Source organism: Merops nubicus, unplaced genomic scaffold (assembly GCF_000691845.1).
Source record: "Merops nubicus isolate BGI_N331 unplaced genomic scaffold, ASM69184v1 scaffold2837, whole genome shotgun sequence".
Taxonomy (NCBI): Eukaryota; Metazoa; Chordata; class Aves; order Coraciiformes; family Meropidae; genus Merops; species Merops nubicus.
The window spans coordinates 27,193-41,511 of NW_008619377.1; the positions used below are offsets into that span (position 1 = coordinate 27,193).

A 14,319-nucleotide genomic window follows, 5' to 3' on the forward strand; every position below is an offset into this window, starting at 1 on the left:
AAGATTCACAACACCTTTCTGAAGAAGATAATTGCTCCTGTCTTACAGATGGAGGAACAGAGGTATTGAGGCTATCATTTGAAAATATGTCCCCTGTTTTCAAGTTCCCAGATTGAGATGCATTTAAACCTAATTCTCAGAAGCATTAAACACCCGCATTTGTATTCTTTCATTTGGCATTGTTTGTGCTTGGAGTCTCTGAAAATCAGACGTGTTACCTCCTGACTTGAATGGACAAAATCACTGAGGTAATGTGGCAAAGATCAAACTGCAAGGCCAAGGACTGGGACCCATGTCCCCTCATGCCACATCCCACTTTTATTCACTGAGTATCTGCCTTGGATTCCTGGACAAAAAGAAAAGCACGTTCTGCTCGTTCAGTTTTCCTCTGCTCTCTTGAACAACTGGAAGTTATACCCACGACACTGTTTGGCTTATTGATTGGCTTTATAGAGTCATTTGACCTTGCCTTTCTAACCATCAAGAAGCTGTCTTCAGGGTTTTGTGATAAAGTCTCCTATTGTAGAACTAGCATGGAAATGCAGTGAGAATCATTGGTATCACCTGGTTTTCCCGATGCTTTTGTTTTTTTTTTCAGCATACAACAGTTTTGCCCTTTGTATTAATCGAGATGAGAACAACACATCATCAGTATCCCAGCAGGAGCTGTGGACTGGCTGCAGTGTGCACCTTCGCTGTTGGCTATATTTTATGGTAAGGATTGTACACACGGTGTTTTCATATTGTGGTGTGGGGGGTGTTGTACTGCTAAATTTGGGCACATATTTCATTATGGATCTAATGGCTAACAGATTCACGCTGCATGCCTCATTTGGTCCAAGACCTGGGCTTTGTCTGGCTTCCCTCGATGCTTATATTTTTAGAAAGTATATGCCAAACCTCACACAACAGGAATTTGTTGAACAATCCCATGTAAGCAGTGGTCTTTCCAAGGGTACATTTTTCAACCTTTTTTCAAGCTAAATGTTTTTCTTGGACCTTAGTTTTATTGCTTAGGGTTTTTGTTCTATCAAATAAAATTGAGAATAGGCAAATGATTTCCTGCATCAGTATTTATGCAGCAACAGAAAAGATAGAACACAGTCTTATTTCTTTACTAGTTCATAAATTCTTTCTGTAAAATTGATTACAGAATAAGCCAGCAATCCAAACACTCCTCAGTTTGTTTTAAAAAATGAAAATGTTTGTGAAAAATCAAACTAAAACAGACATAACCTTTCTTACGCAGCATTAAATTAAGTCTTTGGGTAGTTTCTCTTCAAGCACCTGACCTCCATGCCAGAGTTAACTTGCTTGGGCCATTCTAGCATTTTATTTTTCACTAAAACTTTGTTTTATTTACAATGCTCATTTGATGCCATATATTCTCTATCCTTTTTGCAAACATTGCATGACCCCATTTGCTTCTCATACTTCTTTCTTTTCACCTCACAACACCCTTCCTCAGCTAAGAAGATATTTTCCAAAACTGTGGATCATACTGCTTTTTCCACCAGCCAGGTGGGATAAAACTAATGAGAGAGGAACACAGGTTGAAGGCAATAGTGTCATAAGGCTTCAGTATGCAACTTGGGCCTTCGGTCCAGTGAGAGAGGCCATTGTTCACACACATCCATGCACACTGGATCATCTTAAAATGCTAGTAATCCCTATGAAGTGGGGTGTTGTGTCCCAGAACAACAGTCACATTCTCCCATTTACTTTTATAAACATGCATATCCTTCTTAAAAAAAAAAAAATAATATTTTTAATTGTAAGATAAGGACAGTCTTGTGCAAAAAGGCACATAATGATTCCTTCGGGAGAAAGTTCTGGGGGTTTTTGAACCATATATATTAACATCTAACTAATATTTCTTCACCTTCCTCTGAAAGGTGCCCGCAGACAGGTTAGCAGAGTTACTGTACCTGCGATCTGACCTCCTATAGCAACTCCTGTTTTCTCAAAATCATCTGCGTAGACACATGCAGTAGTATTCAATAGAAGTAGAAAATGGAAACAACACCGTTCTGCAAGTGAAATGAAACCAGAGGTGTCTTGAAATGTTTCAGGAATATGTTACAGTATTGGTGTGATACTCACTGGGCTTGATCCTGCCTACTACAGTGCAGCTACATCCTACAACCAAAAGGAAATTATAGGACTAGTAAAGTAGGGGAAGAAGATTCTCCTTTAAGAAATTACTAAGCAGATACCCAGTTACAGCCTACGATCATCTCCCTTTGCTTTTGCTGTTTATCTGTTTTGCCTACACATACATTATTTTCAAAACAGACAGGGCTACTCTCAAGTGACTGACTTTCTTCCAAGTTGTGATTTCTCACAACTGAGAAATTGAGTTCAGAACAGAGTTCTGAGACAATTGCTTATCCAACCTAAAGGTCTTGCTGCTAAATTCTGCACTTAAAGTCCATTTCTCCTTTTACTCTTACAAAAGTAGGTCTTTGGGAAAGACTGGATGCAGACGCAAGCTACACTGTGCCATCATCTGCAAGTTCTGCATGTCTTCAGCCTGCAAGCATTATTGAAGCATCTGTCCAAGATTTGGTTGAGGCTGCAAGCCAAATCTTGACTTGATGATATCAATACAATGTACTTTATATTCAAAGATTGGGAAAATCTAACAGAAAGTATGAAAAGTGAGGGGTTTTTCATCCCTCTCACTCAGATTGTGCCTACCTTTCAGAGCTGAGGTCCACTATCTTCCTGCTGCTAGGTGACCACATTGAAGTAATCACTTAGAAGGTTTGAAGTTATTTGACTTGGATTTGCTGCCCTTGTTGATGTTCTGTTTAGACACCTGAAGGTCATCACACTGCATTAAAATGAGACAACACCTGCAGATGGCCTAGTTACACAGAGCCTAGTGGAACTTACTTCCTTTGTACCTTTAGTTGTCCATGGGCACCCTGCTGGAGTTTGCTTCTTGGTTCGCATGTCTTTTACCTAGAAGTTAGGGATCTGCTGCTTGAGAATTTGTCTTTCTCCCTACATCATTTTCTTCTCAGCAGAAGTGTTTTCACTGAAGCTCTCTAAGTATAGAGTGGAGACACTTGGGAATCAGGTGTTCTCTATGTTTTGCCTTTGAATTTTGAACTCTCTCCCCACCTCAGCTGAAACCTTCTTACTGTGCCATGTGATTTATGTATCATATCACACTTTGTGCTGTAAAGGAGCATATAGGAGGATATTATTTAGGTTTCATTCTGTTAGAGCATTTTTTTCAACTTCAAATAGAGGAGAACTTGTTTTATTCCATATTTCTCTGAATCTTCTACAGATGAAAGAGACAGTGGAATAGCAAGCTTTTATCATATATATTTGATAAATGAGAAAAAAGGCGAACAATTCAGAATAGAATCACTGAAGTTGGAAGAGCATAGCTAAGGAACTTAATATCCCCCAAGCATTATTCGGAGGTGATATCTGAGAAACATAAAACTTTTTTCTTCCTTCTTTTTGCATTCTCTCACTTCAATCAGATAGCCTTTGTCGAGGCACACAGCTCATGTGCTCTCTGTGAGGGGGAGCTCTCCCTTGCTCTTAAGGAGCTGTGCCCAGGCAGAGCACTCGCAGACTTGCATTGCTTGTTGCAGACCGTACATGGACTTTCAGAATCAAGGCCACGGGATAAGACAGGAAAGGCCGATTGGCTTTATTTAGCATGTCTTGAAAAGGTCACAGCTTGTATTGAATTGTTAAATCTAGACAGTGCAAAGAAAACCCAAGAGCTTGCCAGTACTACCACAAAATACTGCCAATGGGTGTATGGAGTTGGTTGTCAAGGAGCAGAAGAAAGCCAGAAGAGTGTTGCTCCTTGTAATAAGAATGACCTCATGGTAACTAATATCAGAGCCTAATATGTCCCTAAAATAAACTGGGACAAATTTGTTTATTTAAAATGGTTTTCTTGTTCCCTCTGCTTTTGAGTGCTTGAGGATGCCAAAAAAATAGACCCGAAGAACCTGACTCCACTGCTCTAGTTATGCTGGGCTACGTATTTGGGAGAAAAAAGACTGATCTGCTCTCCTGCTGCTATCTCAAATCAACTAGGAGCTGCCTCCACATGTGCCAAGCTTGGACTTGATTCATTCTTTCATTCTTTAATAAATCTATTTAAAGAGCTCAGTCACCTTTAAACCTTCATTTGAAAACATTTTCTCTTGAAGTGACTTTGGGAGAGTTCTGTAGATTTGATGAGGGAGAGCATTTAGATGGGGTAATTTGCTGATTTTTTCTTAAATGAATTTCAGAAAGGAATAGACAGCATTTGGAATGAATTTGTGATCGATGCTGTCAGCCTTTGCTGTAGGATATCCACTAGTGATTCTCCATAGAAGGAGAGGAAGAGCAGAAAGAGCAGATGTTGGCAAAGGGATGATTGTGTGCACTGCTAGGACAGTGCATAAGAGACAGGTGGAGTTAGAGCATGAGTCTTGATAGGACTTGACAGCCGTATTGATAAGGAAAGGCAGGATCGGCAAACCAGAAGGATTTCTGAGGTTGCTGGTGCCAATGGAGCAGGAGAGACACAGCATGGCTGTCATAGGATGTGCTGAGGATCTGTAGCAAGGGATGCTTTTGGAGGTGAACACTGGGGATAGGAGTTCAATAGATATCAGAGGAATCAGTGGTTGAGGAAAAAACAAGTGAAAATTCCTTCAGGCAAGTAAACGGATGAACTAGAACCAGGGGTTAGAAGACAAATGGCTAAGGAGATGTGCAGCTCAGAGGTCAGCAGCTTGAAAGCTGAAATCATGCAAGTGGGAAAAACTGAGAGGGAGAGAGAGAGAGACAGGCTTTGAAATCAGAGTGGAAGGCTGGTGGAGAGGTGGGTGATAGATGAGACAATGCAGAGGAGGAGAAGAGTTGAAGTCAGAGCAAGTCAGAACAGGAAAGAGTAGGAAGAAGTAGAAGCAGCAGAAGTAGGCCAGGAGAAGATTAGCGTCCCCTGTGCCTGACCCAGAAGGAGAGTGGGAGAGCAGAAGTGCTTTCAGCGAGAGGAGGCTGCATGGATCCTCAGCCTGTTAGGTCTGACATAGCCATGATGGACTGTTACATTCTGGCTCCCCTCCACCTCCACATCCTCCAGTGTTTCAGTCAAAGCAATAGTGCAATCGCAGAAGACGTGCACAGATAATATATTCTCACTTGCTTCTTCAGCTCCTTAAAATACAGCTCAAGAAAGCATAGCAACCATTACTATATTTAAAATGAAATATTATTTATCAAAATAGATGACTTCCAAAGATGACAGCATCTTGCAGCAAATCTGCAGTTTCTGTCATTCTAGCTACCTGTACATAAACACAAATGTCTGCTAAGCTTTGTTCATCCCAGAGGATGATAGCACCATCTCGTGCGGAGTATGTTTTGCATGGGACGTTATCTGCAGCTGCAGTTTTCCAGGGCTTGTCTTCTTCTGACTGCATAAGCCCCCTCAATACCAGGAGCACAGTCCAATGACCTACATATTTTTCAGCGCCACTCAGATCAATGGAGAAGAATCCAGAGTAAGAAACCGGAACAGGACCAGAAAATATCTGTTATTTCCTAACTGGTGACTGTTTATCAAACCTACTTTTTAGTCTTTAAAATTTCAAAACTATATATATTTCAGGTGATTTAGGCTTGGCTGGGTGATATTATAAGAATCCCAGCAACTTAATATGCCTAAAATCTTAGTAATTCTGATTATATGCAGAACAAACTGTCCTGTGTTTTTGGAGTGGGGGAAGAGGAAAAAACATAAAACATTTATGAAAATGTGCTGTACGCCATTTGGTATTGGAAACCAAAAGTATAACAGATTTAGTATGGGTCATTGTGCTTCTGCCTCTGAAAGCACAGGCTTGGTCCCTACTCTATAACCACAAGTGATTTGTTCATTCAGGTTTTGAATGACTCAGCTGCTGTAAGCCCATCACCTCCTTTGGGAGACATTTCACAATTTAATAGTTCTGGGCAAGGTTCTCACTTTTATGGAAAAGGAAGAGAGTCATGCTAGAAAAGACCGTGAAATACAATCATAGAAAATGCCCATGTTCTGTTGTCTGCTAAAGAGTAGCAACAGTGGGAACTGGCCTAGGAATTTCTGGGACCAAAGATTCTGTCTTCCTTTCTGCCAGTCATTGGGAACCCAGATGGCACAGAAGACATGGAAAAGGGTTTGCTGATGCAAGTAGCCATAAAGGAACTGCCATAGTAGATCAGAATAGTCATGTATCCAGACTCTAGCTGTAGCTAATGTCAGATGCTTCTGAAGAAGATTTAGCAAGTCATTCTGGAATAAACAGCCTCTAAGGGAAGTTTTCTTCCCAAACATATGTCAACAAGTAGATGCTCGGATCCTTCAGTCTTGATGGTTTGTACACCTTGTGCTCTTTAAACTTAAGCACAGCTGTACACATTCTTATTGCTTGTACAGTCTCCTGAGTTCAGAAGCTTGCTAGAGTTGCATAATACAGCCCAGATAAGAGGAGTGGACTAAGTAGACTTCCAAACTTGTATACTTCAGAACTTTTTTGAGTATCTTGATTTCAATGATATATCAATGAAAGATAGGGTAGAGCATTCCAGAGGTTAATTAGGTATCATGCAGAAACATATTTCCATTGTCAGGTTGGAATTTATTGTCCATGAGCTCCATTGAAGTGCTTCTTCTCTTATGAGGAAGAGCACTGGGGGCTCTTCAGCCATTTTATGACATGCATTATTATTGTGTTCTCTCATTCACTGCTCTTGAAAAGTTACACAGCCCCTCATCTAGTAGCTCCTGTTTCCATAACATGTAGTACTGATTGTTGTTTGGCTGCAGATTTCACTGAAGAGCTCAACTTGCGCAGGAAATGGGTGGAAGCTCTCAGGCTGTGATGCCTGTGCAAGTATATTCAAACTCCTGTAGCTGAAAGCAGCCATCATGAAGGAGCAACCATTTTCTGCAATGTCTCCCATTGCAAAATCTTTCAGGTCTCATGGTTATCTGCCATTATATACACGTGTTGAGCTTGTTTCTGCCAGGACAGAGTTTACACATGCTGTTGTAACAACTGCATTAGCGAAAGCAACAGGCAGAGCGCACAAAACATACAAGGGTCTGACAATTTTTTGTAGTTATTTTTCCCCATTAACAAAAGATCTAGAGACAAAGAGTGTATCTTCTCTGTGTTGTTTTCGTTTCCTCCTGATTACTGTAATAGGAGAGATACACAACATCTACTGCATACTAGAAGTTAAAAACAGATACACAGTCAAATTTTTGACAGTTTTTTTTTTTTAAAGAAGCAACAGTGTGTGTTTTCAAATTGCTTTTTCTGATTTTTACACCAGCTTGTTGAATTTTTTTTTCAAATCACCACTTTTTTAAACAGACATTTTCATTTTAATACAATATGTGAAAATTTCTGTTCCTTCTTTTCTTACCAGTTATAACAAATGGTTAAATGAACTCGATGACCTGTAACACATTCATCTTGAAAACACACAATGTCTACATGGACTGCCACAGAACCAAAACACAGGGAGATTCAAGTTAATTTTATCTTCTCAAAAGCAGACGGTCCAGTTTTAGCTTAAACTTTTTCTCCTCAGTTTATTTTTATCTAAACGACCCATTTTTCAATACCTGTTCAATAACAGGGTCTTAAATTGGATCTAGATTTGCACTCTAAGTAAATCTTAACACGTGCTCCCCTGTGCTTATCTAATAATGAGGTTGGACAGGAATAACGACTACCAGAATTGCAACGTTGAAGGCATTCATTAACATTAGTAATCAGCAATCTTGTGTGGAAGCTTTATGCCTATGGTTGATCAGCCTTTATTTCGTGGCATCAAGCAGGAAGGAACCCACTAAGAAAGGCCATCAGGTGAGGGTTTCCATGGCAGCAGTTATCCCTTTGCTGCTCCTGTTTGTGGCATAGACAATGCAGGATCAGTCAGAGTGTCACTGCTCACTGGAGAGAAGGCTGATATTACTCCATCCCAACGTAGCGAGCAGCATGGTACAGCTCATTTCAAGGAAGATCAGCGTGGCTGATCATTTGGGTTTGTGGCCATTGTCCCCCACGTGGTGCTTGGTACCTCTTCTCCTCAAAGCAGGAATTCCCACGGCGTGGCCACAGTGAGTACAGCAGCTACACTGAAAGCATGAGCAGTGTCACCAGGCAATGAATGTGCTCCTGTGCTGGGCAGCAGGGAGCAGGCTGCACAACCTATACTCAAAGACTCTGGACTAACCAGAGATCGCTGGCATCCAGGAGCTCATCAGTGACTCACTGGTTGGATTTAGAAAATATTTCCTCTTTCCAGCATAAATGCATTCTAGTAAATGCCACTTGTACTTGGTTCATGAAGCTGGCTACATAGGTACAGTTCAGAAGGTCCCTTGAAAAGTCCCTCTGTAAGGCTGTTTTGTAGTGCTTGGGCAATTTCATCACACCAGGGAAAATAAGTGAAAAGGAAGCCCTGGCTTTTTTTCAAGCTTTTTCCTTGGAGCTCATTTTTCACAGAATTGTCATAAAACAAAAGCAAATGAAACTGAAGCTGTTAGGCAATAATGGACACTCCCTGCTAAGCCAGACTGGGAGCAGAGGACATCCCATTACCTTCCACCCAACTGTCCCATCTTTTTCTTTGATCAAGAGGAACGTGGCATGCCCTGTTACCATAAGTTACACAGAGACCCTTTAGTTTTTCATAGATGCTTTTAGCTTGTCAGGTTACTTCTGGCACAGAAGAATGTTGTGGAAAATAACTGTAAAGTACAGAGATCATTTTCTGTGCATGAAGTCACTTGGAGAAAGTTTTTAATCTGCATTTAGATTGTGCAGATTAATTTACTGAAACATGTAAATTCCTACATGAAGTGTCCAACTGTTGAGGATTTGGCTGTAATAAAAGCTCTTCTAAGGAGGAGGGAAGCTATGACAACCATGCACATTTCCAGGGTGATGGAGAGTCGTTAAACAGGGATTCTGTACTCTCTGTGACAGTCATTTATAGTAACAGTTTTGGGTGGATTTCTGTGTCTCTGCCCTTCAGGAGCCTGTGGCCGTTGATCTAGTGATCAAAAGTCTTCCTGAAACAAATAGAAGCATCAGCAAGTGAAGCAAATCAGATGGACATGGAAATCCACATCAGTAACAGTCTGTGCAGCTATTGAGTCTTGTCTAGCTGTGCTTCACTGTGAGGTTCTCTCTCAAATTGCTGGGTCAGAAAGGAAGAGATTTACATTCTTGAAGACAACCCAGCAGGTCACGGGCCCCAGCCTGCCTCCACTGAGCACTTTTCCTGGTTAGCCTCTGTGATGTTTGCTCAGTTGTTGGCAGCATTTGGTTTTCTGAGCTTCCACCTACTGGAATGTATGGACTCCCTCTGCTCCCTCTGACCTCACCGTTCACCATGTCAGATCTCCGTGCAGAAGCTGTCTCTTTAGAGGGTCACACACAACACACACACACAGCTCAAGTGGTTCTTCAGGCTGCACAGCAGTAAAGCTGACACCCTGCCTCTTGGGTTACTCTATCAACAATCTCCACTGTAGCTGAATGCTAAAAACCTCTGTCTTTCCAGAAAACCACCTTCATTCTTATTTCTTTACTGTATATTGAATGTGGAGGTGGTCCAAATGTCACTGATGAGGTGGAGTTTTTTTGTAAGGATACCAGGTAGCGGAAAGAAGAGGAGGAGCAACCCAAAATACTGACGGTGCTGAAGAAATTACTCTCTCAAGGAGAAGCTGAACCATATGTTTCTTGCAAACCCAAAAACTGAAATGCTTGCAGTGTAGCAAGAAGAAGCAATAAAAACACACAAGCATGTACAAAATGGCAGAAGGCTGCTGCAGAGAGCAGAGAGTTGGGCTCTGTAGGAGAGCGTGGAAAACCCTGAATGCTCTTTGGATAAAGATCCTGCTTGGAACTGAGGGTGCTGCAGTTTCCATGCTGCCACACAAAACAAGGGGGGTGTATTCTTTGTAGATACCAATGCAGCAAAGAAATACCTGCCTACATCAGAACATGAAAATAGGCCAACTGCTCATATTAATTTTAAAAAAACAATAGAATGTGGGAAATCAGTCATAGTTTCATCATTTGTGATGTCTGTTTTGGGTGGATGTCATCCAGGTGCTCCAGTTCAGTTGCAACTTGCAGTCCTTTCAAATAACTGCTTTTCAGGTTACAGCAGCTATACAAGCCTATAGCCCGAGCTACTTTTGAAAAACAGGACTGTAAGAGTCAGTACTTGTTATTTTTGTTTTGTTTCAGGGTGTGCTGGATTCACCACGTTACAGGAGTGTGGGTGTACCCGCTGCTTGAGCACCTCAGCCCAGGTGTCAAGATAATCTTTTTTGCAGCTGTTACTGTAATAATTAACATATTCTACTTGGTGGGAGAGGTCCTGAACAACTACATCTGGGATACCCAAAAATGTGAGTATAGTTTCAGGAATATGCAATACACCGTCGGGACTTGAATATGCTCCCCTTAAAGTAAAGAAGGTTTTAAGCTGGCTCAAAAAAAGGAGAATGACAGAAGTTCCACTGAAACATTTTGCTTGCTTGCTCTTAAAAGCAGCCCAGATGAACAGAATGGCTGCTGGAGAGCATGAGGAGCTATGAATATGTATTCTTTTTTATAACTTCCAATACTAATTTAAGAGCTGTTGGCAATTGCCTGAGAGGTTTACGATCCACTTGGTTTACAACCTACTGATTAGCTGATGAACCCGTTAAATGCAGATGAAGTATCATTCTGTGGGAATGCTGTTAAGCTTAAACTTAGAAATAAAAATATAACTTTGTAGTATTTTCAGGGATTAGGTGTTTTCTGCTGTTAATTTACTCAAGGCAAATGGATATGTTCATGTCAGTTAAATAATAGGAATGAGAGATCACCTTAGTGCAGGGTAAACGTAGCTGTACAGACTCAACATCACCTACCCTGCCTAGGCCACCCTTTGCTGAGTAGAGGAAAACCAAAAATAAGACAAACACAGGATTAAAAGTAGGTTCCTTTAATCTATGAAAGACGTTTTTCATTTACCAAATTGCTTGAAATAAGCAAACAACATTCATAATCACAACAGTGGCAAATAGCAACTGGAGTGAACTCCATGCTCCATGGGAATTCCATCATCACATTCATTGGGCTCATAACACGTCAGGACAATACAAGCAGCCTACATCCCCTTTTGGGATACTTGGTGTGCACTGGTTAATGCATTGTAAATTCACATGATAGTTTATTGCACCCACAAATCTCTTCTAACGAGTCTTCCAGAACCTAATGCCAGAAGCACAAAGCAGTTTTACTTGCTGTTTGCTCTTATTAGCACCTGGCTGTAAACTGTCTTTCTGTTTTTGCTCTAGAACCAGTGATAATTGGGCACAGTGTTCAAGTCTGGCTTTTGGTCCTGTTTGCTGTCACATGCACATCTATTTAACTTATTTAAGTTAATTCAGGGAATAAGTTTCTAAAAAAGGCAGCCACAAGGAATAATTTCATTTGACCTAAGTCCTGTGTGAAGAATAATAATGTGGTGAAGAATCATGTTTTTACCAAGTCATGAATAAGTAAATGGTGGAAAATCTTCCTCAGTATTCCACAGTATGCATAATAAAATCCCTGGTTCTTGTGGCCCTCCACCCTAGAGGAGCTAAAGGTTCACCATGGCCTTATTATCCTCTCCATCATTTGCTTGATTTGGTTAAGGAATATTGATCCAAAGTCCTTTGTGGCTCAGGCACTTGCAAACCAGAAAATTACACGAGTCACCTGCTGGTTAGCTGCACTCAAAACACTTTGCAAAAACCTAACCTGAAGCGTATGGCAGGCACACCACAAACAGCAGAGATGTAAAATAATGCCAGTTTGTCACCATATGAGACTCGGGAAAATATTATGTGAAAACCGTACATTTAAAAGGGGCTTTTGAGTGGCAGGCTTGCTACTCAAAGCAGTCTGCCATGAGAAGATTTCTGGGGTGAGAGGGGGTTGTTTTGGGTTTGGAGCTTTTCCCTTTTCCTCTGGAGATGCATTAAATAAAACCTCACTACTGACAAAATGATTTGCAGTTTGTTTTTCCAAGTTAAACCACAAACATGGTAGGCAAGGAAAAATTTGCCCTTTGTACAAGCCAGTGTCTGTCCACAGTTTTGAGGGTATCTGCGTTCCTGCCAAACTATTTGATGCATCTGCAGTAGAGCGCTTCAGAAGAAAGGAAGGAGGCTCTTTTTAAAGAGCAAATAAAACAGCTCATTTAAAACTATTGGAAAAGTTCCTTCCAGCAGAAAGCAGAAGACTCAAGATTGGCTCTGGAGCAGCCTCATAAACCCATTGTAATCTTTTGGACCCGGCCTTTTGTTTTGGTTGTTACAGCTTCAGCTGTGGCTCCTCCACGAGGCTGGTTTGCCAGCAGCGCCCGGGGCCGTTGTGCTCCTCACAGGGCCGCCGGCAGCGCGCAGGCCCGGCTGTTCCCGCGCACGTGGGTCGCGCTGCTTCCCAGCTGGAATCCATTACCTCTGCTTCCTCATCCACTTCCAGGGCACCCACCGTCTGCCTATGTGGATGTTGCGTTAGCAGGTGATCTTAGCTGGGACTGGGTTTTGCATTCTCAAATGGTGCTTCTCAGTCCTCAGGAGTCTTTCTCTTCCAGCATACAGCAGGCCTGAAAACCTCCAAAGGAAATATTTGTATTTGAGATGTCTGGCAGAGAGGGCTTAGTCAGAAGAACAATACTGTTGTCAGATACCAATAGTAATTCATTGTCCAGGAACAGGCATATGAAATAGCTGAATGTTTTCATTGCCAGAAAAAACACGGTCTGCTGCCCGACCCAGACTTTGCTCAGCGGAGAAAAGAGACAAGTCCTGCAGTAAGGATAAGTTCTTTAAGGAGCCCTCCCCTCAGCTTAGCCTCCCTGGTATTACTGGAAGGCGTGGCCATTGCACGAAGAGGCAGGCACCCTACTACAGGAATTGGTTCTTCATTCTTGTGCTCTGAAAAAGCAGAGGTGTACTTGCAAACATTTAAAAATCCAATATTGAAATGGCGGGGGGGGGGTAAAGTTCCCAAATTCTGAAACACAGTTTTTAAAACTTGCTTTCAAATAAAGGTGGCTGCTTAGCTTCAGCTATAATAACATCTACTTTAATTTGCTTGTAGGTAAGCAGAGGAGGTGAGGGAACTAACTGTTCCCAGGCCCCTGCAGCCGTCAGAGGCTGAGCCCGCGGCAGGGGAGGAGGCTGATCTGAAAATGGTCCGGAGGGAGGGAGGACTGTGCGGTTGGTTTCTGGACAACCACTGCCATCAGGGGTGCAGATGCTCTTTTTGTTCACAGCAGGTGAGGTAACACATGGAGGAGCATATGAGCAAGTAGGGGAGAAACAGCAGCAGTAAAAGGAGAAGGAAGATTAATGCATTAGAAAAACCTTTCTAAGTAAACTCTTCATTTTTATTCATTGAGACAATTAAGAAAAAACTGTTCTCCATATGTTTTCAGGTATTGAAGAAGGAAAAGAAAAGCCAAAATTGGATTGAACAATTGAAGCAACATGGAGGATTGTTTATGGCTCCATCGAAGATTTCTCATTCCCAACAGAAGTTGGCATGGAGAGGAATCTTTTGGAAAGGAGGAAGTTTAAAGGGCCCTCTGCTCAGTGGAAGGATACTTTTGCGGTTTATATGGAGGGAAAATTATTTTAGCTAATAATAATAACAATAATAATGTTTCAACCTCCGTTCCTACTTCTCCATGTTTGCATGTGACATACACATATAAGATGTATATTTATCTCCACAGCATTCTCCATGTGCATTTAATACATCAAATAAGTAATTAAATCATGAAGTCATTAAATCTTTTCACTTTCACCAAGAACAATGAGTCCCTTCTCTGTATTGTTTGAGAAGAGCTTAACCAGATAGGTCTAATATGGGGAAACAAAACAACACTATTTCAAAGTACAGTGTAAAAATACAGTAGAAGTTAATTGCATGAATGTATCTGAAGAAGAATTCAATTTGACTCAAATATTAATGTAACACTATGTAACAGCTGCCTTAAATAGTACATGTTAATAATTTTATCAGTCCAGTAAAATCTTATTTCCAGTGTTAGACTATCTGAATATGATGCAGCATTTCTTAAAAATGTCAAAATAAAGATCAAATTGTCCCTGTGTTTCTTTCTCCATGCTGATTCTTGAAATTCTAGATGGATTGATGTAATTTGAGTGATTTATTTTCAGGTTTTCCTACAGTGTTAACTGTAGGTGATACTGTTTCTACATGATAA

The 14,319-nt window shown here is 41.2% G+C and overlaps 1 protein-coding gene across 1 annotated transcript; it reads left to right on the plus strand.

Annotated features, from left to right (window-relative positions):
• Positions 1–598: 598 nt before the first annotated feature.
• LOC103776244 (androgen-induced gene 1 protein-like) lies at positions 599–14,109 on the plus strand (the record flags this gene model as incomplete). The annotated part of the gene is made up of 3 exons (XM_008943742.1): positions 599–714; positions 10,290–10,453; positions 13,525–14,109. Coding segments are annotated over 3 exons (318 nt in total), but the record flags the coding sequence as incomplete, so codon positions are not given.
• Positions 14,110–14,319: the final 210 nt, after the last annotated feature.